Here is a 26,585-nt window from a genome sequence, read left to right as displayed (position 1 = left end):
CCTCGCCTATGCGCACAGAGAGCTGCGAAAGACAAAGACAATGGCGTATTTAATAGTTCGGGTCTAGGAGTCTCAATATCCGCTTTACCCTGTGTATGTATGACTAAGCGTCCGGAAACTGGAGTAATTTCGACTGCGGCAGCCTGACTTTCACCTTTACTACCCTATCGTCGAATATCCCCACGTCTCCCTCCCCTCTTGTCTATCATTTTAGAGTGTCTTTTTCCTTACTTACCTAGACTATCTATCGAGGCTCAGACGCTGCAATCTTGGTGAAGGTCTCAAGTGAACGTACGTCACCGGCCACCGCTCCAACGGCATCACCCGTTGCGGCGGAAGGGCCCCTTCTCTCGCCAACCACCGCGTTCTCTGTGTCTTCCTGGGCGCTCGTTTTCTCATCACGTTCGCTTTCTCGACGCGTTTCTTTCATTCCAGCCCCGACCATCCGCAGCCATGTCCAACCAGCAAGTTGTAAGTGCGGTCTCGCGACATCCTACCCTATCAAGTTACAAAGACAGCGGCAACAATAGGCATGACAGACCATGCGTATTGCTATCACTTTAGAACGCCCTTGCACATTTCGAGTCTCAAATGAAGAACGAAGCTAACCATCGGCGGTCATAGGGTCCGGTGTTCGAGCGGGTGATCCAGGAGGTCTGTGACGCCTCTCAGGTCGACTTCGAAGAAAGTGGTGTCGACCAAAAGACACTGCTTGATATGCGTGAGGTAAAGCCCCCGATCCTGGTGTTTTCTGGGTGCATTTCCAGGAGTTCGTGGACGATGAGATCTGGGGTGGCGGCCAAAGCGGGGGCCCAAGATGGTGCGGGAGGCGGTGCTTATGGGGGGAACACCAGCTTTTGAGAGGCTCTTTATATGCGCCGCTGGTACCCGCTTAGGCCACCACCAAGCGCTATCATTTGTCGATTCCCGGCTCCCTCCCCCAGCCCTACAATAGAACATCGAGGTTAATTTCTTTTTCTTTTTTTCTACAGAATTGGCAGCAAAAGCTTTCTTCTTTGAATGTCGCCCACTTCCCTTGGGATCCTCCACCACCTCAGCCTACCCCTCAAGCTGCTGCTCCATTGCCACAAACAACTGTTCCATCGAATGCCCCCCGTCCGCCCCGCAACATATGATCCCTCCCGCCTCTGTGCCACAGTCTGTCCCGACACCATCAGCACCGGTGCATGCTCCCGTTTCAGCGCCTGGGCAAATGCCCTCGGTCGCGGCAGCCCAAAGCCAGCCGCGCATTAAGACTGAGCCCGGCACCTCCCAACCCGCAATGCCTCCCATGAACCCCATGCAGATGAACACTAATCCACATGCCGCTCGTGATCGTGCTATTAGCAATATACAGCAGAAATATGGCCCAAGTGCAGCCCACTCGGTTAGTCAACTTCAGGCTCAAGGTCAGCATGGATATTCTCCGGTTGTGAACAACCCTGCCCACGGCCATATGCCACATATCAAAAACGAGCCTGGATATTCACCACTTGGAAACGGTCAAACTGATGGCGGCCGGGATGATCCTTTATCAGACTGGAAGGCCGAGGTGGCTCGTCGCCGCGAGGCAGCCCAGAATGGCGAAGGTGATCGTATGCTTCGCGAATATCTCAACCAGAACATGGTCAGCTTGGAAGGTGGTGGTCTTCTCCGTCCCATGAGTGAACACAGCAAACCTTCTGCGGCTTCACGTCGAGCGGCCCGTGCCGCAGAACATGCCGATCCTCGGACGAGTTCCACTGCGCCCCGGATTCCTGGCCAGTTCGACGGCCCTGAAGAAGAAGACGAAGATGCGATCAATTCTGATTTGGATGACCCCGACGACCTGGCCGGAGACGACCAGGATGCTGAAGAGGGGTGATGGTCAAGTGATGCTCTGTACCTATGACAAGGTCCAGCGCGTGAAGAACAAGTGGAAGTGTACCTTGAAGGATGGTATCCTCACTAGTGGTGGGAAAGAGTAAGTTTTCCCCGCTCAGTCTCAATTTTTTCGATGTTTACTCACTCGAACAGATACGTATTCCACAAGGGCCAAGGTGAATTCGAATGGTAAATCAACATCATGATCCAATTTCTACCACTCGACCCCACACTTTCTTCTTTCACGCCACCCTCCCGTCCGATCTGCAATGATTATCTACAGTTGATTATTCTGAAAAGCCCTAGTGAACAAAATCAACAGAAAAAAAAAAGGAACCTTGAATAATTTTTTTGTCTCTACCGTTATGCTTTCCTATGGTGGGTGCGGTGCGTCTTGATCTTCTTACGATTATTCCCAACGGTTATTCTTATTTTTCTTGATGAACTCACGGGCGGACGCTTCACGCTTACGCCACGAACTGCTTTCTTACTTTCCAATCGGAGCTTTCCATTTGGAATCTCCGGCGCTCGTATGCAGCTGGGGTTTTGCCTTTACGAGTGGCCTCATGTCACGATAAACCCTGCTTATGTACTAGAATGAAATGCCAAAAACTCCATAAACTTGGATTTTATGAGCCTACACTTACGAGTACAAATTTGACAGGTAGAATAATTGCAAAAGGAAGCAGGGGAAGACTTGGAATTGTAGAGCGAAACACCAGACTCAAATAAATCTAGAAACACGGCAGTAAGTCATGGAAAGACGAAAGAGCAAGCTGGAGATATCAGGGGAAAGAAACAAGTAAAATGATCAAAGCTCAAAATGTATCGAAGAAAACAAAGAGAAAATAGAAAAAAAAATAGAATCACAATCAAAACCGTATCTACACGATCGACGCCGGAGAACCGCACTTTTGTAGTTTTCCCATCCACCAGTCCCCGCCGCATCAGGCCAGGGAAGAAAGCGAACAATCAAGGTCAGAATAAGCCATCGCTATAGCTATTTCATACCCGAGGAAAATAAGGGTTCCCTCAGTTCCTAATCACATCCCAGAATCCCAATACCTGAGCCCGGTGTTGCTTTCGAAGAACGCCGTAGCGTCAACGGGTAGCGACAACAGACAGGTCAGTATTGAGGCACCCATTGGGAGGATCAAGTAAAGGGGAACAGATAACATGAACAATCGAAACAAAATGGAGCAAACGTAAGCCAAAAAGCCAGCCCGCAGAACAGGGGAAAGAGATAGCATCCGAAAACACAATAACGCAGGATATCAACACAAAATACACCCCGAGGGCCCTCAGGCAAAAGACCCGGTGTATCAAAAGGCAGAGGGCAGAACAAATAGTCTTCTAGGCAGATCTTGGAGGTCTTGATCGCTCAGAACGAGACGAAACTCGGTAAATAATGAATCCCACGGCAAGCGCATGGAACCAAAGGTGAGCAGCAACAGAATGGAACATGTCCGGGATAAGAAGAAAAAAAAATTTGAGGAAATAAAACAGGCATCAAAACTCCAAAGTTCATGACATCATGTTTGAGGGGGTATAAGATAAGACATAGCCACCCCATGAACCGTTGACATCGTCCGCATCAAATAATGATGTTGATATTATGTATGAACGAGCGAGACTCACATGAGGCCTTCTTCGCCAATCCCGGGGAGGCCAGCTCCAGCAACGTTGATGTTCTGTCCTTGCATCACACCGCCGCCCAAATTCAGGTTGCGCCCCGCTGCAAGCTGGAAATCGGGGTTGCAGGGCGGCGAGTGCGATTTGTGGTATTTGAGTCCGTTCAGATTCTTGTAGCGCTTGCCACATACTTCACAGCGATATGGCTTCTCTTTCTCCATGCCCATGGTGCCTGGGTACGGCGTTGAGGTCTCAGGATTGACGATGGAGAATGTTCCGTCCGCATTATCATGTAATTGTTGGTTGTTGTGCCCATGCTGTTTAGATATCAGTTAGATACAAAATTCCGATGGCTTTGAGACGATCAATGGAACTTACAGCCTTGTGGTACTTGAGACCATTCTGGTTCTTGTAGGCCTTTTCACAGCCGATGACGGGGCAGCGGAATGGTTTGGGCTCTTCGTTGGGAAGGATCGAGGTAGTATCGGGCACCCCAGCCAAAAGTTGTTGCTCGCGAATTCTTCGCGCAATATCACTGTTGGGGCCGTATTGAGCACCGCTAAGTTTGAATTGGGCGTTGGTTCCTCCCATCCCTCCAGTAGGGCTGAAGAGACGCTTTGCGGGCTCATCGATGCACAGGTCAACCATATCGTTGTTGCCGGTATATCCTCCAAACTGATTTCGGTTCTGGCCCATCATATTATTCTGCAACATACTCAGGTCTCCGAATCCACCTACAATACTTTCGTCGATCTCGGACGGCGTTCCTGGCGCTGATGAATCCGGAGTGTTCCGAAATTGTGATGATTGAAGAGGGTTGGCCATCAAGGTCGGGGTGTTGACGGAAGAAACAGTAGGGTTATTCTGCAGGGAAAGTGGCCGTGCAGATGATCCAATTGGGGTGCCCGGCTGAGAGGGGGTGTTGAAGCCCTGATGGCTAGGTAGCATACTCAGATTTAATTGCGGGCCCTGATTCGAGTTGCCAAAGCCACCTTGGCCACCCTCACGTAACTGAGGAGAGAATAGCTGGGAATTACCGGCATCGTCGTCTTCCATGGCATCGTCCAACTCCATGTCATCGATCGTGTCTAGATCTACGTGTTGTGACGGCGACTGGTTCTGACCCATATTGCGCTGCAAGTCCAAGGTGCGATCTGGCGGGAGGCCACGCCCTTGATTGCCATGTTGCTGGCTCTGTTGCTGTGCGATGGCGGCAGCCGCCAAGGCAGCCCGGTTATCACCCTGGCTCGGCCGATGTCCTTGGTTGGGCGATTTGGTCGCATGGGCTTCTTCGTAATGCTGTAATAGGTCATGAAGTGTCGGTAACGTCACACCGCAGCAGGAAAAGTCCCGCATGAAATTGGCCTCCAGCTTCGGGAGATATGACGAGGAATGAAATGAAGGCGACTGGAAGGTAAAAGGCGACGTGCCAGTCATGATTATGCTGCGGAGAAAAATTGCCAGGTCAGTCTTGATGCCGTGCGACAATTCGCGACACACAGGTTTTTTCGCATTTTCCCCGCGCGCCTGGATGGGGAGATTCCGCCACTCACTCATCACGTATCCAGCTCCCGACCGATACACCACCCCAGCTCATGCCGCCTACCAAGCTCCCTGCGAGCGACTCTCGCCGGCCTTTATCACGGGCGGACCCGGACATCGAGATAGGCTTTGTCCCATTTCCCCATTGTGCTGCGGCAGCACCGATCGAGTCCTTACGAGGTGGCGGTGCTTTGAAGACTCCGAGGCCTCCGCTGGCATGATGTGATATGCTGCCGGTGCGTTCTCCAGCGCCGGCTTTCTGCAAAGCCGAGGTGAGATTCGAAGCCTGCTGACCCGGTGGTGAGACCGAAGTCTGGCGCGTGGAAATGTCGATTGGAGCGGCGCCCGTCATGACGGAGGAATGGGGGAGATATATGCAGGGCGATTTAGGTTTTGCGAGAAATAAAGAACAAGAAGAGGATAGGAGGCACAGGAATCCGTGTGGACGAAGCGTATCTTTACTCTAGCAGAAAGTTTGGAGAATCCTGGTCCCCCGATCTGCGCAAAAAGAAGTCGCCCGATGAGGTGACGGGGGAGTCGGGAGGGGTATTGAAGAGGATAAAGTCGGTTCCCTCGTTCGGAGTGCAGTTCGGTGGACTCCAAAGGGTACCGGGAGGTATGTGACGAACAGACGACTTGGGAAACTTGTCGTCCGAATGCCCCTCGATGGGTGTGAACTTTTGAGTGGATGGAGGTTTTGGGCGGGTTCGAGGGAGTCCACCCTCGGATGAAGTCCCGCTCTGACTGGGGCCCAGCGGACCAGTTTTAGCTGAAGTGGCGATAGCACGCCCCCAGTTGCTATTTCGGGAGAAGTAAGGTCTACAGAAAGACCTGGAATCTTTGTAATGCTTTAACGCTCACAAGATGGAGGGCTGGTTGGGAAGGGAGGGAGAGTATTCGTAGCGATGCGCTCGATGGAGGACTATGGCCGAATGGCACCTTTTCCGCGTTGGGACTAGCGCGGTTCTGGTATTACGCTCCACGTGAGCAACGATCGTTCATTCGCTCCTTCGGACTGGTGAAATTGTAGTTCTTACACGATATGATTCAGTCTCTGGAGTGATGAGCTCCTTCACCGACCCGGTCCCGGTCTCAGGAAAGATGGTCATGATAGTTCACTCCTTTTATCAAGGAGCAGGTGCACTATGAGATCGGGATCTGGGGAAGGGCGAGGTATGCGATGCCGGGGACCCAGAAGTACAATGATGCCACGACGTTACCGCTTGCAGGCTCAATACCGTGACGGGGCTGAAACACGGTAATAATTCTCCTTGTGCCTTGCCCGTGGCCCTACGTAGTATAGTCTACGTAAGTAGAATAAAATAGGTCAGGGGATCCCAATCTATTCTACCCATACTAAGCCATACCTTAAATTTGGGGGAACGCCCGACATGCGCTAGCCATTGATTAGCGTTTGAATAGCGCCGTCCAGAGCCAGAAGATTCCCCGATGAGAATCTCATGTCTTGCCGACTGTGGAGACCGCGATCCAGCGAGATTCAGATGCATCGTACGCCTCTGAATCGGCTGATTCCCATGGTTATTTTCTTCTAGACAAACCCCGTTAAGGGCCCAATATCAAAACTGCAGGATAGATTCAAATGCTCCCAGATCTGGGGTCATGCAAGGGGCAGATAAGCCCGGTGGCGAAGGATGGTGATCCGCCGAGGTCGCCAGAAAGAGTCGTCATTCGGTCACCATTGCGCATCCTATTACCCGGTCGGGTCTCCTGTAGTCTACAATCCTCTCGTCCTATCGTCCCATACTAGCGGTCTATACAACTTATCTACCTATATGAATGATCTATGATTAATATATATATCTTGAAGAAAGCATTTCTGGAATATGGCTATATGTTCTCCGAACACCCCATCCCCGTAATTATGATTATTCTCCTGTTCCGACTAATGTGGCGAACCCAGAACAACGGGTCTTGGCGTTGGCGCTAGAAACGCGGCAGAAGCATTCGGTCGACCTTCGATCAATTAGCGTCGCCCGGAGTTCTTTAGGCCCGTTGAATGTTTCAATGATACACGAACACACCGCCCCGCTTTCTACTCCAATTTGGGACCCTCGCGGGGCCTGTATCCCCTCGAATCGCGGACAGGACTATACCCCAATGATCGCCGTTCATCCACACGCAGTCACCAATCCCCTCAGTTTGGGAGATTGCGTATCGCGGCCTCAAATGGATAGCCCCGTCCGCGATCAGCAGCTCGCCTGAGTCTCCCGAAAAGGAACCTCGCTGCGACTCTTCGGAATTTTTCCGGGGATGCCTCGGTGGCATGATGACTGTGCAGCCGCCTGTTCAAGCTGTGAACCTCGGATGTGATAACTTCTTGAGCTGCAAATGTGAGAGCGATCATGGAGAATTTGATGCAGCTTCCCCGGGTCGCAGAAACATTTTCCAAACGGTCTTAGTGATATAAGTATAGACGGCTTTGGATACGGCGAATACTGGCATGTAACATGTAAGTACGGTATGTGAGCTGTAAAGAGGTCCCCCATTCGCTGGAGTCCACCGCCTCGGGTCAAGTTGAGGATTCGATCTACGAGAACAAACGTCACTATGAATTCACTTAAGCATTGATTAGAGTTGGTCTTCATGAATCGATTCTACACTCTCCCATGAATTATTGCCAATAGCACTAAGATTATTCGGTTCCTAAACGTACGGGAGGCCTCCTTCTCGGCCAATAACTGGCACAGACTACAGTATTCCGCAATTTGACATTTCAACATAATGGGGTCTCGAAGTGGCTGGTTTATCTGGCTAGCCTATTATAAATTACGTGGTCAATCGTACGCAAGGGCCTCCACGCCCAGATCATCAAAGTATACTGTAGTATGGAAGAGCGGCCTCCAATTTAGGTTGAAGTTGAAGGTCCACATATACTGGGCCAAATTAAGTAGAACAATTGGCAACGGCTAGTAGTTGTCGAAAAGGAAGATCACCATATCGTGACCTGAGATACAGGTGCTGTGGAGGTTTGCTGCGAACCTGCTGGGGTGTCCACGGCAATGGAGTTGATGTTGGGGCAAGGTTATCTATGGTTGACATACATCTCGTCTGATCTTTTTGTGGAGCAAGATGAATACTGCCGTTGTGGGGAAGGGCTTGTCGTTGTCTTGCCTCTGTCTCTTTCTGTTCCTTTTTTAGCTCTCGTTTTAAAAATCTTGGTAAATCTGCAGTTTGGACGTTCTAGCCTCCATTGACACTGGAAAGCTGATGCGCTCGCTTACTCGATCGCGAGTAGGGAGCTAGGAGCGATTTATGTTCACCAACACTGGTATCGACGATCATTACTAGCACATACCACGCAACTCAAGTATTGTCGGGGTGGGTTGGAGAAATAAGACAGCATGTGAAATTCACAATGCTTCCATGATCATGCCACTCCCAGAGCTCGGTCATTGTCACGGGTACTAACCCTCTGGTGAATTCGAGATCAAATCAGGCTTACCTAGTTCAACTCCAAGTTCGAGATATGGGTATTCCACAAGCATCGGTGAAACTGGTGTTAATCGAAGCTAAAAGGGAAGTCTAGTAGTATCTTCAGATCAGCTGGTAAACACTTTCGCGTTCTCCTACCCGTGGAGTCGTGGACTGTAGTGGTGAGTTCGGTAAACTGGCACAAGTACGAGCGGTATCCATGGATGCCTAAATATCAGTACATTTCATTTTTCAATACCTAACTAGGTAGATACTGGTTCTTTCGCACATCTCTTGAAGACATCTTTGAAGTCACGACCTCACAAATCACGCCACAGCCTCCGTATATCAGCTTTTGGGCAAACATTCCTCAAAGATATCTGTCTGGAGATTAGAGTCCCGGAGCCACATGCACTTGTCATCAACAATGAAAAGACATGTTGCAAGATATACCCCAGGTTCTAGACCTTGTTCTAGATATGCAGATCAAGGTCCAGACAAATCTAATCTCCGCAACCCCTATCCCTTCGTTTTCCGGCCGGCTAAGACATCCAGAATAAGTTTCCCGAGTCCCTTGCCGATTTCTTCCGACGCACATTTTCACATTTCCCCGCACCGTCACCCTTCGACTTCTCCCGACAAATGCGGGGTCTGCCTAGACATCTGGATCTGCAATGGATGACATGTTGGCTCTGTTGCGAAGCTCAAGTTAGGTGCGGGCGAACCAAGAGGTCGGGTGAGATTCTCGGGTGAGATTCGGGGTATTTCGGCGGCGCTTGGGTTCAAGTTGCTGGATGTGCTTAGTTTGGGGTTCGACACTAGTATTTGCCCTCGGGATGTGTTTATCGTGTTTTCGAATTCATGATCCATGAACAGGGGGCGATTCCAAGTTGTAATAACCTGGCTTAATCATGCAGTCGCAGGTGCGAATACTAGCTTGCCAGTGGGTTCAACGTCAAGTTGTTGTCGAGATGCGCAGTAAGCTTTCGGTGCCGTTATATGTATGCACGACATTATCAAGTTCGTGTCTGGCCATGTGACGATAGCTTCTAGAAGTGTCTGTGAAGAGCCTCAGTGGATTCGAACTTAATATGAGGTTAAACTAGTATACTGGCGTGCAGATACTAGTACGAACATGCCCTACTACCATTGAATGATAAAACCGGAAGAAAAGCTCACCAGAGATGCGTCTGATCGACAATGACCAATGCTTCTTCGAGGGACGCGAGACACAAGACACAAGAAGCCTCCCTACAAGAATGAATAAGGCCCTTTTTACAAGAATAAAGTTGGCTTGATAGGTAACTGACCTCCCTATCTTGTATATTCCGAAACAAAAGACACTGGGCACACCTTCGGAAATATCCAGTCTCGTGCCAAGCACCAAATCACTATTTGCACTGCTACAGGGAAACTCGAATGAGTCGTTGACGTGGACTTGCATAAAAGGACATGTCAACCCCCACCATGGCGATGATTGGGGATCGACCTGCATATTCAGGCGTCCGAATATTTGTCAACTGGGCAGCTTCGCGCTCATGTCACCCTGCCGCTAAGGAGGGGTCGGAACGAGGGGCCGGACCAAAGGAAAGAGCTAAAGAATGACCATGCCAAGGGAGCTTTGAAACAAACACCGTCTTAGCTTTTATTCAAAAATCATCCCCATCTTATCTTGCGCCGAAGACGCCAGTGTTCACCGATGCCCCATTCAACGCATCAGGTGGGAGTCGTAGGGACCTCATGCGCCATGTGACTACAACCAAGGCAGATCATTGGACGTAGATACGATTGCAGCGACAGCAATATAGTAAACGTTGCACATCAAGATCTTCAGCGGAAGGAGCGGTGCGGGGGGGCGGAAAGGCACCATCTTTAAGGGGGCCCCTTCGTCGCTCCACCGCAGTCTCACCGAACGACCAACGCAGCACGACCAACGCAGCACAGTCGACACGTAGGACCGCGGACCAATACGAGGAGAAAGCTGATCAACGTGGACGATATTGTCATTCCGCGAATGCGAGCTTATCAGCTGGCATGGTAACAGGAATGAGTAGAAGCCGACTTGGCAAGGTTAACAAAAAAGAAAGGATCTGGAGATCTTCGTGAATCAATCTTGGCTGTGCAACATGACCTCAGCCCCAGAGCCAAGGCATATCAAACACCGGCCTTGGCGGATCTTCAGCGCGTCCACTTGGCGTTACTTGGCAGGTATTCAGGATCTCCTCCCTCGCATCAGGAGCTGCTTATTGTCTGGGCATTACGGAGTATGTGGTAGTGGACTAGAGGACGTGGGAATTTCAAGTGGTATTGCAAATTGGCCTAATCTTGGTTTCCCAATTCATGCATCAAATCAACCGAATCAGATAGCGCCGCTAACGCCCCTATTGCTTTCCTTCAGATCCCTTTTGGGATGAACCTTGGTTGATCCTTCGTAAACCAACGGGAGAATAGAACATAGTGATCCTTGGGCTAGGAAAAAAAAAAAGAAGTATAGATCGCTAGTGGGAATAGAACACAGAAATGACAAGGACGAGGTGGATGCTGCTCTATTGAGAAGCACGGCGGGACTTGGTGTTGCCCAGGAATAGGTAGCCACTCGGGTGAATGTCCGATACAGCCGACGAGGTGGACGAAGTGCTGTCAGCGCGGTGCAATTTGGAGTGAGCGTCGACAGCGGTAGCCTCGGTCAGGACTTCTTCGTCGTAGCCGCGCATGTCAGGAGTTGACTCGGTAGGTGACAGGACCAGGAACTTGTTGCCTGGGTGGAAGGGGGCCGATGAAGGGACCGAGAGGACGAGGAAGCGGCTGGTGGGAGTGTAGGTGTACATTGTAGGCAGTTTTCTTTGTATGGCAAAGCGTGGGAGTCTCTATAATGCGGATGCCTCGAGATGGGTAAACTGGAAAAGTTTAGGCTTTGGTAGAGCGTAAGGCAGCGGGCTAGAGGTGGAAAAAAAAGTGAGCCGAAACAGGGAAATTCGGCCTCCTTTATATCTGACCGAGAGACCGAGGGGTATCTCAATGATGCACGAGGATGTCGATCTAGCGTATCTCAGCTTGGGTGGAGGGTGGATACCCGAACTTGCGTAGGAGCAAGCCTCCCCGCGATAATCGGTTGTAATAGGTAATTCCGAACAAGCTGATAAAACCCCCTTTCGCCCACTTAGATGCCTTGACCCAGAAAAAGAAAGCACAATACTCCGAAAGGGGGGAGGGGTCTGACCGGCCAAGATAGGGCTATCGGTTTATCTTGCAGCTATCGTTCTGCCTCCCTAATTCTTCGCCAATTTCGCCCCTCTTGGCTCTGGAATTTGGGCTGTCTGGGGTCACACCGGTACCAACCCAGGCGATTCATTCCCAGACAAGACACGGAGGATACCACTCTCTTCTTGGCGTTGAACCCCCTGCTAGAGGAGTTTTAGCCACCCCATTGCGCAATTTGAACTTTCTGTTCACTGGGATCGCCCCGCGGCAAGCCGAAAGTCAATGAAAGCCTCGGAAGATCCGCTTATCCGCAGATTTCCAGGATGAGGGGCCAAGCAGAAGGAATTTCACAGGCCAACGGGGGCCCCCTTTCCGTGTATGGTGGGAGACAAAGTGTTACTCCGCATCTGGGGGCATAGGTGCTGACTTGTCCCCCGCTAGATCATCCCGATTGTATCCGCATTTCGAAGGCTGTTTCTCGCATGCCATAGATCATACTCAGCCAATCTCCGAGTAGGTTTTCCTTTCCCTCGGAAGAATACGTGATCTTTGGCTAGAAGCAGAACAATGATACGGTAGGTGACATCATAGACGCTGCGACCGCGTGTCTCGAGATCCCTAGAGCAAAGATGCCGTTCAACTCGCGTGCTTATTTGTCGCCGAACAAGTACGCAGCAGAACAATCCCATGTGAGAAAAGATTTGAGACCGCTGTTCATATCCGACGGAGCATCTCGTAGAAATAATTTTGTAAAATGTCGCAGAGAGGAGAGGGTTCTCCGGTCGCTTCCCCGGGGTCCGCATGGGGCACAGGCTGATCAGGTTGGAAATCCTAACAAACATCGTCCTCTGGAGCACCGTCACGTGTTATGTTGCGCCCTGCGACAAGTCCATTTTGTTTCCCTTTGTTCTCCCCTGAAAATGAGGAAATTGGGGATCCTTAGCGACAAGATCTTCGAAAGGTTGAGAGACCAACAGCGCTTAAACTGTGCCAGGGACCTGTGGAGACGCTGTGCTTGGTCGCTCTGTGCTGCCGTCCCCATCACCCGGACTCGCAAGGCACAACAGCACAGTTCCAGCAGTTTCGTTAAATGAGCTCGACTGCGCCGCTCCTGCAATTCCCTCGCCTGTTAGTCAGGCCCCAGAGGGGTCTATAGGCCCAGAATCCACCGTTGTTTTAATGACTTCTCGGCGGCTCCATTGCCAGGCCCCATCAACCCAACATGAGCGCACAGGAGCTTGCTATCCCAGATATGACAGGTGGTCCTTCTTAGCACCGGCTTTTCGAGCTTTCTTGTTCGTCTAAGATTACCACCAAGCAACATCGACCTGCGATAGCACAGCCTTTGCAAAGTCTAAACTCCCATCACCAACTGCTCGAGCCGCATGGGTTGTAACCGCGCTTTCTTCGACCAATGACGCATACTTGAGAGGGATAGACATGGTCTATCCTCGGTGCCCCCCCCCCCCCCAACGTTGTCAACACCGCAGGACCCCTGCGAATGTCCAAGAGCTTTTGCTTCCGGATCCTCGTTCTAGCGGCAAATCCTCAATCCCATGGTTCTACGGGTTGCTTGGATTGATCGTGGGAGCGGTGATTGGTCGCAGCCGCCATCCAGACCACGGTCCCCGTCTACTAAAATTTTCCCTAATTGGTCCACATTTATTTATTTATTTATTTATTATTTTCGACTATTCCATTTCTCTCTAATATCATAGGACCAAATCAACCAACACAGCCCTGGGGGAGGAACTTCCTCCCCCTCTCCCCCCGGCTCCGGGACACCACATGGCCCCCCTTCTGGAAGTAGGGTAAAGAAAAAAAAGAAAAGAAAAAGAAAAAGATGGACCCGAAAGACCAAAGAGCTGTGCATAGGCTCTCCACGAGGCCTGCGGCGGGTGCCCCAAACCAGTGCGAAAAGCAAGAAATGACATGCTGTACATGTCAGGTGAGCTAAATGATATGTGCCTTGCTCTTTGTTCGCGCAGTGTTGGGTGTGATGTGCCACTCTATTCGTCGAAGGGGCCGGTGGGTGCACCTGTTGGTCGAGATACGAGTCGCGGATTTGGCGCGGGTCCTACGGAATGATGTCAAGGCTGGCCTGTGAGTAGCTAACAGAACTCTAAAGCAGATTGGAGTAATCGCCCTGATCAACAGTTCGCTGCGCACTTTGCAAAAGCTCACCAGGTGCGCCCCTCCCCGATGATCCACATAACCGCCATCATGTCTGTATTGTTGGCATCGTCCGCGCGCAGAGACTCGATCTTGCTCTCGGCCTTCCCCTCTTTGTTCTCGTCACCTTTGCGAGTGACCGCCAACTCTCGGGATGCATATCGCTCAGCAATAAGTCCTGCGCAGAGGCGAAGAGGGGGCCCAACAGAACGGTGGCAGACTGATTGTTGCCTCTGTCCTGTCGAGGGGTTGGTGTCTTTGTTCTCCGTATGCACAGCGGGCGTAGTCACTTCATTTTGATAGATATTCGAGGATGCTCGATATAAAGCTGGCCCTGAGCCCCTTCTTCCTTTTACTAAATCCAAGCCATTCAACAATCAACCTTCTACTACTCCAAACCGTTCCTCTACATCTTCACTCCAAGTCCTTGGGATATACTCCGAACTCACTATTTCTCTTCTCCTTCTGCGAGTTTTCTAATTCGGTCCTCAATTCCACCGAAAAGATGTGTTCCGTGTACATTTTCGAATACGACTGCGGCTGCACCGTCGCCGAGGGAGGTGTTATCCCCTGCGCGAAGAAGGGCACGCCAGAATGCAATGGCGTGAAGGAATACCACCGCAGGCGAACTGGCTACAACTGCCCTCTACACGAGTGAAATGACAAGAAACAAGCGATTCCCAACTCCAAGGTTTGTGGTACTCGGTCTACCGTCTCTTTGAGCAGGCGCTCGCTTGGATAGGGTTTTTCAGAGCCTCTAACACTATCTCCGCAGGCACGGTCTGGCCATGTAGGCATCAGCCGAAGAGCCAATCTCCATGGCCATAAGTTCCAACACCTGCGCCTATAGATCATACCCGCATATTGTGGATCCAAGGGATAGTTTTCTCGTGCTGTGCCTGTGATTGTGGAGCTTTTCCTTCTTTTAGCCTTTTTTCCCCCCTTTCGTCTTATGCTGGATTCGATTGTGTCTCTCTTTTTGATCTGGTCTTGAAGACGGCTTTGTAAAGTACCGACCTGTGATTTACCAGATCCAGTTAATAGTACGTCATTTTTTTCGACTTAACAGCTCGACATGGGCGTGTTCAGCCTCGATCCGTGTACTGTACTGGACAAGCATGACCTGTTATTGGCCCCCTATATCTCGAGATCCATTCCAAGTCCTACAGAAGACGAAGGAATACTAATTAAATGGATAAGGTGCCTCTAAAAGCTACCTACCGAGTGACTGACTCCTAGCTGGGGCTATGATAGAACGGCATTAGACAAGAGAATACCCTTAATAGCATCCATTGAGAATTAGTGGTCGTCTCCAATCATTTGAACCATCCTAGATTTGAATTGATAAGTGGTCGGGGTATTAGGGCCGGTTATACAGGCAGTAAAGGAGGTAGGGGAGAGGGTAAAATAGGGGAGGGCGGAGGACAGTAGAGAGGGGATGGGCCTCAATACCCTAGCGAGCGGGGCGATAAAGCGCCCCGGGGCCATAATCTTGGTCTTGGGGCCGCGGATGCTATCCGGCCACTTCTCGGAGAATGCGGAGCTCTATCGATTCGGTGATTGAAGCCATACCATAGATTGACGCTGCGCAAGGTTCCTTTTTGAAAAGCTGATTTGCATGGCGGACGTTGATGCTTGAAGTTGATGGTCTTCCTTTCCTAGAGTCCGGAATCACATGAACCAGCATGCTCATTGACGCTCTATCCCTTGACCTGTCGAAACTTAATAAGGGCAGTTGGTCGCTCAAGCTAGAACCAGACTTGCTCGGCGGCAGAGGGGCCACTAAACTTGAACAGGACTGCAGGCACGGACCAGCGGCGTTGGCCCAAGAATCAACCATGTCCAATGATCTTAGTGAAATTCCTCTCTGGCCAATCAGCACTGCGTGAATTAAAGTTCAAAAGCTCTTGTACGGAGTACGGAGTAGACTTGAATTGCTTTGCGTCACGTTGCGTGGTCGATCTACGGCGTCGTTGCAAATCACGTGGTCCCGCGTTAACCGGGTTTCGCCTCTGGCGCTTCTTCTCTCCCGCGTATACCAGGATCGTGGAACTGGAACGACGAGGTCATCTCCGCATATGTGATGTCCATCGAAGTCGACTGGGCGGCGGCCACCTCTGGCCCGGACGGTGAAGCCCTAGCGGAGCGGATTCGCGCATTTGTCCACGACAAGTTCCAGCAAGTACCTCTGCCACGCTTTATCCGCTCAGTCCAAGTACATTCCTTCGAGTTTGGAACAATTGCCCCCGACTTCGAGATCAAAGACTTCTGCGAACCATTCGCCGATTTCTACGAAGAAGATGACGATGATACGTCCGCAACATCAGAGGAGCTTTCAGAGCAGTGGTCTCACTCTGACTATGACGATGGCCTGCAATTGAACCACGCTCATAGCCCTCACAGCCATCCCCCATACCCCGGTGAAGCGTTCCAGCCTTCCGCCCTGCGATACCCATTACCCCTTGGGGACCACCTCAATCCGCACTTCCTGCCCCGCGCAGGGACCCCCGGCATCCCAGGCGGCACGTCCACCCTTGGCCACCATCTGATGTCGTTTGGAGGCCTCTCAGGATCTCAAACCCCCCCTTGCAGCCATCGCGGGGAGTAGCCAATTTGCAAACGGTTGGCCTGAGCCGCCATTAGCTCAAGCTAATCGCCCACGACCTCGCCCACCCCAACGGCCAGACCCCGAACTCGACACCACCACCTCCGCCTCACGACCCTCGACCGCAAACACTCACCCCTCACACCCATCCATCGCCCAAACTGGCAGCAGCGGATCAAACCAAAATGCTCCAGATCCAGCCGACATTCCCCAGCCCTCCACCGAGCAAACCATCGACCCTTCCGCCCCCATCCCGCCGCGCATGCGCGAGCGCCGCCCCGAAGATTTCCAGATCTTGTGCCACGTGAAGTACGCCGGGGACGTGCGTATGTCACTTACAGCCGAAATCCTCCTGGACTACCCCATGCCCAGCTTCGTGGGGCTGCCGCTCAAGCTCAACGTTACAGGGATCACGTTCGACGGAGTCGCTGTGGTCGCGTACATTCGCAAACGTGTGCACTTTTGTTTCCTCTCGCCGGAAGATGCGGATGCGCTGCTCGGCTCGGAAGCCCAGGACCAGGGGAGTCGGAATCCCAGCGATGACGGGCGGTCCCGGTCTGGGAGTGACCAGAAGCGGCAGGGCGGGTTGCTGCAGGAGATCCGGGTGGAGAGTGAGATCGGGCGGAAGGAAGAGGGGAAGCAAATGCTGAAGAACGTTGGCAAAGTGGAGCGCTTCGTACTTGCTCAGGTGCGGCGGATCTTTGAGGAGGAACTCGTATACCCCAGCTTCTGGACTTTTCTTATCTAGGACTGACCCTAGGAGAATTGGAATGGATATCCTAGGATTGAATCCCCTTTGAATGGTCAAATATTGTACAACTACAGAACTTGATAATTGCAATGATGTTATGACCCGAGAAAATTATCTGCAATGCACAGTAACCTGGTCCAACTTAAAAAAACAAGAGGGGAAGATGAGGCGATGTCAAATAAAACATCATCCGCAAACTCTTTGAGAGTATCTTTAACAAGACAAGCGACAGAAAGAGAAAATTCAAAGCTTCTTTTTCGAAAACTAGACTTCGTCCAGTTGAAACCGTGAACGGCTTGAGACTCGATGCACTCAAACAAAAGCATACCGTGCAGGTCAGCACTCGGCGAGGTAGGCAACCATAAGTCTTCAATCAAGAAGTGAAGAGCATGTCATTGAGAAAAGCCGCTTCGAAACAAGTACGTGAGGGACAGCTTAGAAGCACAGAGGCATAAAAGCACACCACAATTGGCTCGAAACAGTCCTTTTTGACCAAGGAAAATGGCTTCCTCTACTGGCCCTTCTTTTCGTTCTTATCACCCTTATTACCAGAAACCTGGTCACCGAGCTTGTAGTACTCAGAAGACAGGCCCTCAGCCTGCTTCTTCAGGGTCTCGATATCGCGGTCCTTGGCCTCGAGCTCCTTCTTCAAGCGACCAATCTCACCGAGGGAGCCAGCCTCGGCGACGCGAGCAGAATCCTTGCCACCAGCGCGCTTGTCACCCTCGAGCAGCTTGACACGGTCCTCAAGGCGCAGGACCTCCAGGATCATGGTGTAAGTGCGGTTGAGGATCAGAGAGAGGAACAGGGTGAAACCGCAAAGGTACATGTTCCGCTGGGAGTAGAACTTGCGGGCTTGAACCTCCATGCGGTCGGTCCCGAGGTGGGCGGCGCTATTCAAGGCGGATTTGTTAGCATTGTACGAACGGTTCGGGCGAGGAACTTTCGGGGAGCGTACCCGATCCCGTTGCCTTCCTTCGAGAATGCAGACAGCTCCTGCTGCACTCGGAAGACGCGGTTAACGCTGTCAATGAACAGGATGAGGATGAAGATAAAGGTTATCTGAGACATGTAAGTCAATGCATGATGCAGTAGGCGGCGCTTTGCGGAGCTCACCTTCAGGCCATATTGGAGTTTGGCTACGATCGGGCTCTCCGAAATGAAGGCGAAGAGCTTCCGCTTGATGGTGAATGGCAGAGGCACAATGAGGGCCATGAAGACCGCCATCTCAAACACCAAGAGAAGAAACGTCTGTCCATCGTATGTTTGTTAGCATGGCGCTTAATACAGGAAACGTTGTCACAAAATTGCTGGGTCGGCACATTCTGGATGAGCTGGTGCTAGCAGCTAATCTGCAACAGCCCACCGGTCGCACGGAGAGAAGGCTGGATACAGAGGGTTGCCACATACAAGACTGTAATAGAGAGTCATTTTGACTGGATTGAAGTTCTGAATTGGCCCTCAACGGCAAAATCTGTGGATGAGGAACAGGGGTAAGTGGGGTTGGTTGCTGGGGACTCGGAGCTCTGACACAAGCTAGCTTGTGTAAACAGAAAACTAGCGAGACGGATATCAGAGCGAAGACAGGCAGAAGCCAAGTAGATGTAGAGAGGAAATCTGGAATGCTCTGCTGGTAGTTAGGCAGCAAACAGAATTGGGGCCAGCTGGTGAAAGTTGGCAAGTTGAACAAAGCCTCTTTTTATGGGGGAAGTTCCCTGCTCACGGCGTGGACGTCATCGATAGATTCCGCACGTGATCATATAGGCAGCTCTATTCACCCACTGCTTCAAAACATTTTACGATTGGGCATTTACTCTGAGATTTATGAATGCGAATCTCTTTGAATACGAATATCTTTTGATTCTATTGACTTTTTATCATCTTAGCCCTCGGCCTCGTAGGCGTTGGACTTGTGCTTCGGCTCGAACTTGAAATCCGGGTGTGCTGGGCCAAGGAACATCTCACTTAGAGAAATATTAGTTTATCATGCTCACGAGAAAGAGAATAGCAAAGAAAATGTGCTTGGCTTACGTGATCTTGATCCAATCCTTGTAGTTCCCACTGCCCATAAGAGTCTCCAACTCGTTACGTCCGCGCCAGGCCCTGGGGCGATCGTTGATACGAGGAGGAAGATACTCTAGGATCCCGAGCGGAACATATCGATAGGTAAAGCTGAGCCACTCAAGCAGGAAGCGGCGGGTCGTGCCAATGCCATACTCATCTGATCCCCAAGCCTCAAGCCCATACTTGGCGAATTTCTCGACGTATGCGAGACGCTCCGTTGCAGACTTGTCCAGGTACTGCCCCGTCTGGATTTCCTCGAAGATCCAAGGCTTAATCAGGGCACCGCGTCCCACCATGACCGAATCCACACCAGCATTGCGGATGTGCTCGTCGTAGTCAATGTGCGAAATACAATCACCATTGCCGAGGAAATAGGTCTTGCCTCCATTGGGCAGGTACCGAGCATCGGGTTGGCGGATAGTGTCGGTAATTGAAGCGTTTGTCTCGTTCATGCGCTTGATCAGGGCCGAACACTCCGCAATGTAGCTCCAGTCTGCCTGACGTGTATATCGCTGCTGTCGGCTTCGCCCATGAAGCGTAATAGCGGCAACACCCGGAGGGCCAACCTCAAGCCGGTTTGATTCGTGCCCACCCATAACGAGGCGTTCAATAAGCTTTTGTGCCGTTGGGGAGTTGTCCTTGGTTCCCATTCGAATTTTGACAGTGATGGGGATCTCTTGGGAGACCATATTCATACCCCGAAGCATCTTCTCCAGCTTAGATTGGTGATCAAGGAGGGCAGAGCCGGCACCTTCACGGAATAACAGCTCGATGGGACACCCACAATTGAGATCGATGACACGCAAATTAGGAGTGTACTTTGACAGAGCCTCTGTTGCCTTGAGGACCTGCCATGGCTTGTTTCCAGCGATCTGAGCGCCGAACTTCATATCTTTAGAGTTGTCATATCCTTGAACGACGTTCTCCCCGGAGGTAATGGTTGGAGGAAGCATTTCCGACTCATGGGCTTTCAGTAGAGTCCACTCAGACTTCTGACCTTGAATCAATGGCAAGCTTAGGGCCATCTCAGAGTAGGTGAACTGGGCACCGAGATCAGTACATAGTCGTCGGAATGGCAAGTTACCCTGAGTCGTCAGAGGGGCGAGTGTTGGAGTCTCAGGACCGAAATAGATGCGGCGTTTCTCAGAGGGCAAGAATGGCGGTTCAGTGTACGTCGCTCGTTGTTCTTCTCGCACTTCCTTGGCCTCGTCGGCATCGTTGGTTGGAGTATCCTCGCCTTCCTTCTGCTCTCCTCTACCTTGCATCTCTCTTTCTAGCTCCTTTGAAACCGTGTTAAGCCACTGGGTAACGGCGTTCGCGCGAGTGAGTTCATCTCGCTTGCGAGAAAGCGCGAGCTTGTCTTCCGCAGAAATAATATTGACAAGCCCATCTTCAGAGGCGAATGGAACCCTTGGCTTGTACCTCGCCTTCCGCTCATCGTCCTCCAGCAGAATAAGCTCTTTCTTGCCATCTTCTGTTTCCCGCTCAGTCGAGTGGGAGCCAACCAGGCGGCACTTCCACCCGGAGTGACACTTCCCCGAAAGTATCCCACACAGGGCAAAGGTTGTTGAAGGTTGTAAGGTTCTCGCGCTTGTGCTCTGTCAGATAGACCCGTAAGTCATGCTCCATACGGCATTTATCTCCGTAGGTACACTCCTTTGGCGAAAACTCGGGAGAAAATGCTCGAGACAAGCAAAGAGCCTTCGCATCCCTCGAGCTGCCGAAGCTACGGTTGGTGTTCTGGCCCGTGGGCTTCTTTTTCTTCTTGTCCTTCTTGCCGCCAGACTCGCCTTCGCGTTCAATATGAGACGCTTCCTCGGCAGCATCGTCGGCATTGGTCTCGTCAATTGCTGGTTGCTTGGGCTCGCTGGGAATTAGAAACCTTCATTCTTGTAAGCCCGCTAGTCGAACATTGAGCAGAATGCTTGGGGGTATATACTCTTTTTTGATGGGCGCAATTCCACTCTCACGCGGCGGGCGCTCTGACCCATCCATTTCTGAGGAAGGATCTAGTCGTGCCTTTTTGGTAGGAGGTTCATCGTTTGCATTGGATCCGTTCAAACTGTGCTGTTTCTTATCCAGGTCCTTGTCGGCCAGCCCTTGGGCCAGACTTGAGTCCATTGTGATTTTAACGTAGCCGAGTCACCTTTGCCTCAATCAAATCGGATCGTCCCAAGAGATTCACAAAGTCTCGTGGAAATATTGCGGGGAGATCAATCGGTACAAAAATTCGAGCACATGTTTGACTTGTTTGCAGCTCATTTTTCATCCAAAAGAAATCTCAAGACGCGCCGATAAGATTTACCGATAAGATAGTGCGGAACACCCAAACCAACTAAACCAATGCTCTCTGGCCTGAAATATGTCAACTGTACAGCTATAATCGATTTGGATTACTATTTGTGATTTCGGTTGATGCAAGTCTTAGTGCAATTTGTGTTTGAACTGTGTCTAATACAAGACTTTGAGTACTTTTAGAGATGTGTCTCTTCAGACTAAATGCATTCGGTATATATTATGCTTACGATACCTGAGTAGTCGCGATGTTAGCTAACACCAAAAAGCGCGCCATGCAATACCAAGTTGGAATGTCAAAGATGTCGCATGTGGCTGAACTTTGTAGGTGCAAGTCAGATGTCTAGAAACCAGCGGAACATTTGCCACAGTGTCGCAACCCCACCTTACATTGTTAGACAAGTGGCGCAGTGGCTGTGTAATCTGGGGACTATGGCTGTGCTGTGACTTCATCCATGGATCCCACCATTAGGTTTATCTAAGCGCCCAGACTTGGGGAACAGAGCCCTTAACTAAGACCCCTCCTTGTGGCTTGGCTGGCGCTTGGAGTATTATTTGTTTTCCCTTTGGTCTTTCCATTTGTGACTATCTGTTCTTTCCACCCCGTCTCCCACTATCCCCCACTATTTCTACTCGATTACACTAAGACTCGGTGATACAACTGCAAACTGTCAATACCTGGGGCCCTTATCACTGGCCTTGATCGCGGCAGAAATTCGCGACTTAACAAGCATACAGCCATGTCGGGCGCTACGCAAGATCCGCGACTGCTGTTCAGCGTCAACAATATTCGTGCCTTTCACATCCAAGATGGCGAGGAAAGCGAGTTGACCCCGTCGGGTCCACAAACGCTCTCGCTGCTGATGGTGCCAACAACACCTTCTACTCCAACAACAGCACCAGGCGCAGAGACACTAGAGGAGGACTTCTATCTTCATCTGTATCTCCCTCCAGAACTTGATCTCGCATTACCGGCGACGACCCAGTTGTTCCATCAACCACCGGATAGTTACTTGATTCCTCGCTGGGACATGGCTCCCGATGCTGGTGCTTTTATTCGAATCCAATTCCCTGCCGTCGGGTCTGGTCCTGATAAGGTGACGCAAGACGAGATCGACACGTTCGAGACCATTCTCGCCCAGTGTACGGCCTTCCTCGATCGGGCCCCGCCCGCAGAGAAGCCGGATAGCAAGGGCTATGCGGCGTATAACCCGGCCGATTATGCGCCGGGCGAAGGATATATATCGTCTAGTGGTGGCAAGGATACGCATGGAAAAATTGTGCTGGTAGACGAGGAGGACGGAAGCGTCGTGGGAGAGCTTGGCGACGGTTACGACGTGGTAGAGGATCCAGACGTCAAGCCGGGATCAAAGAGTGAGCCGGTTGTCTGAATTGCCATCGTATCAATTGTGGTGAGCTAACAACGTATCTTTTCTCTTTCTAGGACCTGTTGGTATTGAGCTCCCCGGCGAGGGTGAGGGCAATCGTGTCAGTGTCAGCAATGTCTCCGAAGAATACCTAGCAATGTCGCGACACCCTGCATACAAAAACTCGACTATTGTTCAGACGTCCGCCACCGCATCGCGTCTGATCGTAACGGGGTCCACCTATCTTGCCAATGCTATTACTAGCGGAGCAGAGAGTTTCACGAAGAAGACGAAGCCCAATGCCAAACCATTGGCCTTCTCCGATGCTACACATGCACGTATTCGCAAAGTTGGCACCTTCTCCTCCGGCGCTGCAGACCTTTCATCACGCACTCTTGGTCAAGTAGAAAAGGTAGCACAGAACCTAGGAGCATCGCTCGCCCGCAAAGATAACAAGAAGAAAGGCGTGGACCGCAACAACCCGCCTTCAGATTACAAGCCAGGCGTGCTGAACAAGTCCATGATCGCTTTCTCGACATTAGCCGACGGTATTCAAGAGGGAGCACGAAACATGCTCCTTACCAGTTCCGCCGCAGCCAGCACTGTGATCAGTCACAAGTATGGCAACGAGGCCGGAGAAGTTGCCACTAACCTGACTGGTGGTATCAAAAACGTGGGCTTAGTATACATTGATGCTACAGGTGTCAGCCGCCGGGCCATGCTCAAGTCCGTCGCGAAGGGCATGGTTGTTGGTCGCATGCGTGATGGCAAGCAAGTTGTGGTCGGTGCTGGCGACGGGGGCCAAATGCCACTCGAGGCCCAGGCCGCGATGGCCCAGTCTGGCCTGCAAGCCATGGCGCCCGTGATGCTGGTCGGCCGACCCCCACACCTCCTCCGGCATATGGTGCCCCAGGCACTACATCACTGGGCGGGACGGCCATGTCTGGGGGAAAGCGGTAGAATGGCAGAACAATATTAGCGAAGTAATCATGATTGAACATTTTCTATGGCAAGTGCATTTCATGCCTTTGGTAGCGGGACCCCCTTAATCTGGGTGCCAGTTTGCCTGTATGTTTATTTTTGCCCAAATACCAGTGCTTAATGGGCTTTCTTGCGAATTTCGCAAGTGGATGAAAGGCTATGAGCTGTGTGCTGCGCTATAATTCAAACTAGTGGTAGCAAAGAACGGTGGCTTGACTCGGCTTGTTTGTCTTTACTGCTAATTTCATGCTATTAAGCTTTAGTTTTGCCTAGTCTACCCGGACTTTTCGGACAACTCTGGAGTCTTCAAAGACCTTATCCAGAATATCCCAAATCTACTGCCAACCCTTCGAACTCTATAAAGTTATACTGTTGGAATTGATCCCACATACTGACGGTCGCTGACAGTCCCAGTCAACATTCCTTGACAGTAACTTGGCGACCGCGAAATGAGCGAAAGCAAACCATGGCGAATTCTGCCTATGGCCGTTGAACTAACTAAACTCTCTTAGTTAGCATACGGAGTCACACTATCACACGTGACTCATCTACCGGTATGCAGAGAAGCAGGTTTTCCACTCTAGCTCATCCATCATAAAGTATCCTCCACGGGTACCACCTCCGGAGCTAGCCGCACGCGCGATTGGTTGAGAGATCAAAGTTTCGGCCGGGGTGGAACAGCACATTTCGGCGATTTCATATCTCCCATCCAGTCCGAACCCCATCGGGAAGCGAGTCTAGCAGACGTATGTCATTGGGTGAGTGGCTATTGGAACATCTGTTGCCGCCGTCGAGCTCGATGGGGTCTCGATTGGATGAGAGTGTTAGATATGGGCAGTCAGCCAACGCATCAGCCGCTTGACAGTTGGCCGACCCACAGACGCACCCAATGAGGCTTGTCAGCAAGACGCAGTGGTTGATCTCTTAGGTTGAATTTTGGGGGTGGCAAGGGACTAGTCTACACCGACATTGCAGATGGACGGAGATCATAGAGTTGATAGGATGAGACCTCTGAATGGTGTGAAGGTCCGCATGCGATTAACCGGCTGGAATACCGAGGAGTAAGTAATCGTGCCGCGGTGGAGCATTTGGAGAGGAGCAGGCTAGTTCCCATCGAAGACCTAGGCTTTAGCGCCCAGCCCTCCCCAATCCAGGAACCAGCCGCGAGCAATGGAAACCCTCCCGAGGTCCTTAGATTGCTGCTGTCCGTGGATCCTAGGAATTACGGCGCCTTAGGTATTAAAGATTGGGTCCAGCCCTGGGATTCGCTGAACCATTGGATGTGACAGAATAAACAGCCAAATGCGGGCCAACCCCTGGGTCAAGCCGATGCTCAACCATGGATTGCGGTGAAACGAGACTTTTTCCGATCTGTGAAGCTTGAGAGTGTCACAAAGTACCCAATCAATTGGGCCGTGATTGGTGGTGAGGAAGGCCTGTTTTGCACCAGGCCTATCATTATCTAGAAATGGACTTAGGGTCAAGAACCAGAGCATAGGCCAGTGTCAACATCCCGGTTTGGGCGTGTTTACCGCTTGTTGCCGGGGAGCCACGTTCATCTTGTTTAGGGGAGAGAGGAGGTTGAGAACCGGGCCATGAGCGGGAATTGGCAATGGGCCTGAAGCAGAAACAGAGATGTGTTTTGCATGGCAACTTGAAGATCTAGAGAACTGAGATCCTAATGCCCCAAAAGATCGCGATGGTGTACGCCGTAGCTGGCCTAATGACGATCGTCGGTGCTAGCAAGCAGAACCCACTTTTTGCCAACTCCAGCAACTCGAAACAGCCGGTCGCAAGCCCCCCCCTATTTTCCTCTCTGATTTGTTTCGTGGAAGAACATACCAAGATGCTTCTAAATTTATGACTAGACTTTTGATCTTCGTGAACCATTGTTGTGATTAGCATGGAGCACTGGAGACTCTTCAATCGGAATCAATCGACCTCTACCCCGTACATCTTGATCCTATCTCGCGACAGTCCGAGCTCTTTTAATCTATTAAGATTCTGTAACGTCGGTTTAATTCCCGTTTAAATACTTTCCTATGACGAATATTTTTTCTGTATGGGGATCCCGGCCCCATCTGAGGATCCGCCCTCGGGCCTCGCGCCCGTTTCGCTCTATCACAGGGAGGCAAGGGACAGTGCTTTTTGGTGATTGAAGAGCAGTAGCGCGCGGTGGCTTCTCGTTAAATACGGCAATGGCTAGGTATTCTCCTCGCCTCATGGGTTGCCTGAAGAATTATCGCATCGCTAGAGGACTGTCCGGAATAAAAATTGTGTAGAGGAACTGTGTAGCCGATTATCACCTCCCCCGTATACACACCCTCGGTCCTTCTCTCCAACCTACTGTTTTCACCACTGGTTTAGTCAATTCCCCGATCAGATCTGAATCTGACAGAGCTCGCCTGTAATATTCGAGAATCGATTTGGATCTCCTAGAGGTGCTACTGGGAGTAGCTCCAGCTCGCCAGTCGAGGCTCAGACCCGCTTGCTCCCCCAGACTAAAAGAAACTAAATCGACCAAACCTGCTCGTATCTCACCCTCCTCCCTCCCCTCCTCTCTTCGTCCTTCCCACCCGCCCCCCCCATCCTCTTCCCGGGGCTTCTTGTCGACCTTTGGGGCCTTTTGTTTTTCTTTCGCTCTTCTTTCTTTCGTGGTGCCTATTTCGCCGCCAACCTC

At 51.2% G+C, this 26,585-nt stretch overlaps 8 protein-coding genes across 8 annotated transcripts; 4 read left to right on the top strand and 4 right to left on the bottom strand.

Annotated features, from left to right (window-relative positions):
• Positions 1–453: 453 nt before the first annotated feature.
• Positions 454–1,864, top strand: N7468_002098 (transcription initiation factor IIA large subunit; the record flags this gene model as incomplete). Its single annotated transcript, XM_058471395.1, has 3 exons — positions 454–471; positions 625–726; positions 1,160–1,864. The coding sequence occupies 3 exons, from the start codon at positions 454–456 to the stop codon at positions 1,862–1,864; spliced, it is 825 nt and encodes a 274-aa protein (XP_058334536.1).
• A 1,633-nt stretch (positions 1,865–3,497) lies between these two features.
• Positions 3,498–5,389, bottom strand: N7468_002097 (zinc-coordinating transcription factor SFP1; the record flags this gene model as incomplete). The annotated part of the gene is made up of 3 exons (XM_058471394.1): positions 3,498–3,812; positions 3,874–4,939; positions 5,049–5,389. 3 exons carry the CDS (start codon positions 5,387–5,389, stop codon positions 3,498–3,500), a joined length of 1,722 nt encoding a protein of 573 aa, XP_058334535.1.
• Positions 5,390–11,015: 5,626 nt separating this feature from the next.
• Positions 11,016–11,297, bottom strand: N7468_002096 (uncharacterized protein; the record flags this gene model as incomplete). The annotated part of the gene is made up of 1 exon (XM_058471393.1): positions 11,016–11,297. One exon carries the CDS (start codon positions 11,295–11,297, stop codon positions 11,016–11,018), a length of 282 nt encoding a protein of 93 aa, XP_058334534.1.
• Positions 11,298–14,155: 2,858 nt separating this feature from the next.
• On the top strand, positions 14,156–14,500 carry N7468_002095 (uncharacterized protein; the record flags this gene model as incomplete). Its single annotated transcript, XM_058471392.1, has 1 exon — positions 14,156–14,500. One exon carries the CDS (start codon positions 14,156–14,158, stop codon positions 14,498–14,500), a length of 345 nt encoding a protein of 114 aa, XP_058334533.1.
• A 1,425-nt stretch (positions 14,501–15,925) lies between these two features.
• On the top strand, positions 15,926–17,195 carry mdm12 (ERMES complex subunit MDM12; the record flags this gene model as incomplete). Its single annotated transcript, XM_058471391.1, has 2 exons — positions 15,926–16,395; positions 16,451–17,195. The coding sequence occupies 2 exons, from the start codon at positions 15,926–15,928 to the stop codon at positions 17,193–17,195; spliced, it is 1,215 nt and encodes a 404-aa protein (XP_058334532.1).
• A 514-nt stretch (positions 17,196–17,709) lies between these two features.
• Positions 17,710–18,629, bottom strand: N7468_002093 (putative BAP31 domain protein; the record flags this gene model as incomplete). Its single annotated transcript, XM_058471390.1, has 4 exons — positions 17,710–18,091; positions 18,157–18,260; positions 18,315–18,449; positions 18,609–18,629. The coding sequence occupies 4 exons, from the start codon at positions 18,627–18,629 to the stop codon at positions 17,710–17,712; spliced, it is 642 nt and encodes a 213-aa protein (XP_058334531.1).
• Positions 18,630–19,080: 451 nt separating this feature from the next.
• dus3 (tRNA dihydrouridine synthase DUS3) lies at positions 19,081–21,383 on the bottom strand (the record flags this gene model as incomplete). The annotated part of the gene is made up of 4 exons (XM_058471389.1): positions 19,081–19,162; positions 19,230–20,736; positions 20,768–21,125; positions 21,174–21,383. The coding sequence occupies 4 exons, from the start codon at positions 21,381–21,383 to the stop codon at positions 19,081–19,083; spliced, it is 2,157 nt and encodes a 718-aa protein (XP_058334530.1).
• A 914-nt stretch (positions 21,384–22,297) lies between these two features.
• On the top strand, positions 22,298–23,903 carry N7468_002091 (senescence-associated domain-containing protein; the record flags this gene model as incomplete). Its single annotated transcript, XM_058471388.1, has 2 exons — positions 22,298–22,931; positions 23,002–23,903. The coding sequence occupies 2 exons, from the start codon at positions 22,298–22,300 to the stop codon at positions 23,901–23,903; spliced, it is 1,536 nt and encodes a 511-aa protein (XP_058334529.1).
• Between the last annotated feature and the right edge of the window lie 2,682 nt (positions 23,904–26,585).

Source organism: Penicillium chermesinum (genome assembly GCF_028974085.1).
Source record: "Penicillium chermesinum strain IBT 19713 chromosome Unknown utg000002l:1.0-5270490.0:1.0-5274688.0, whole genome shotgun sequence".
NCBI classification, from domain to species: domain Eukaryota; kingdom Fungi; phylum Ascomycota; class Eurotiomycetes; order Eurotiales; family Aspergillaceae; genus Penicillium; species Penicillium chermesinum.
The sequence above is the reverse complement of the archived record's forward strand: the minus strand, read 5'-3'. Positions and strand labels throughout refer to the sequence as shown.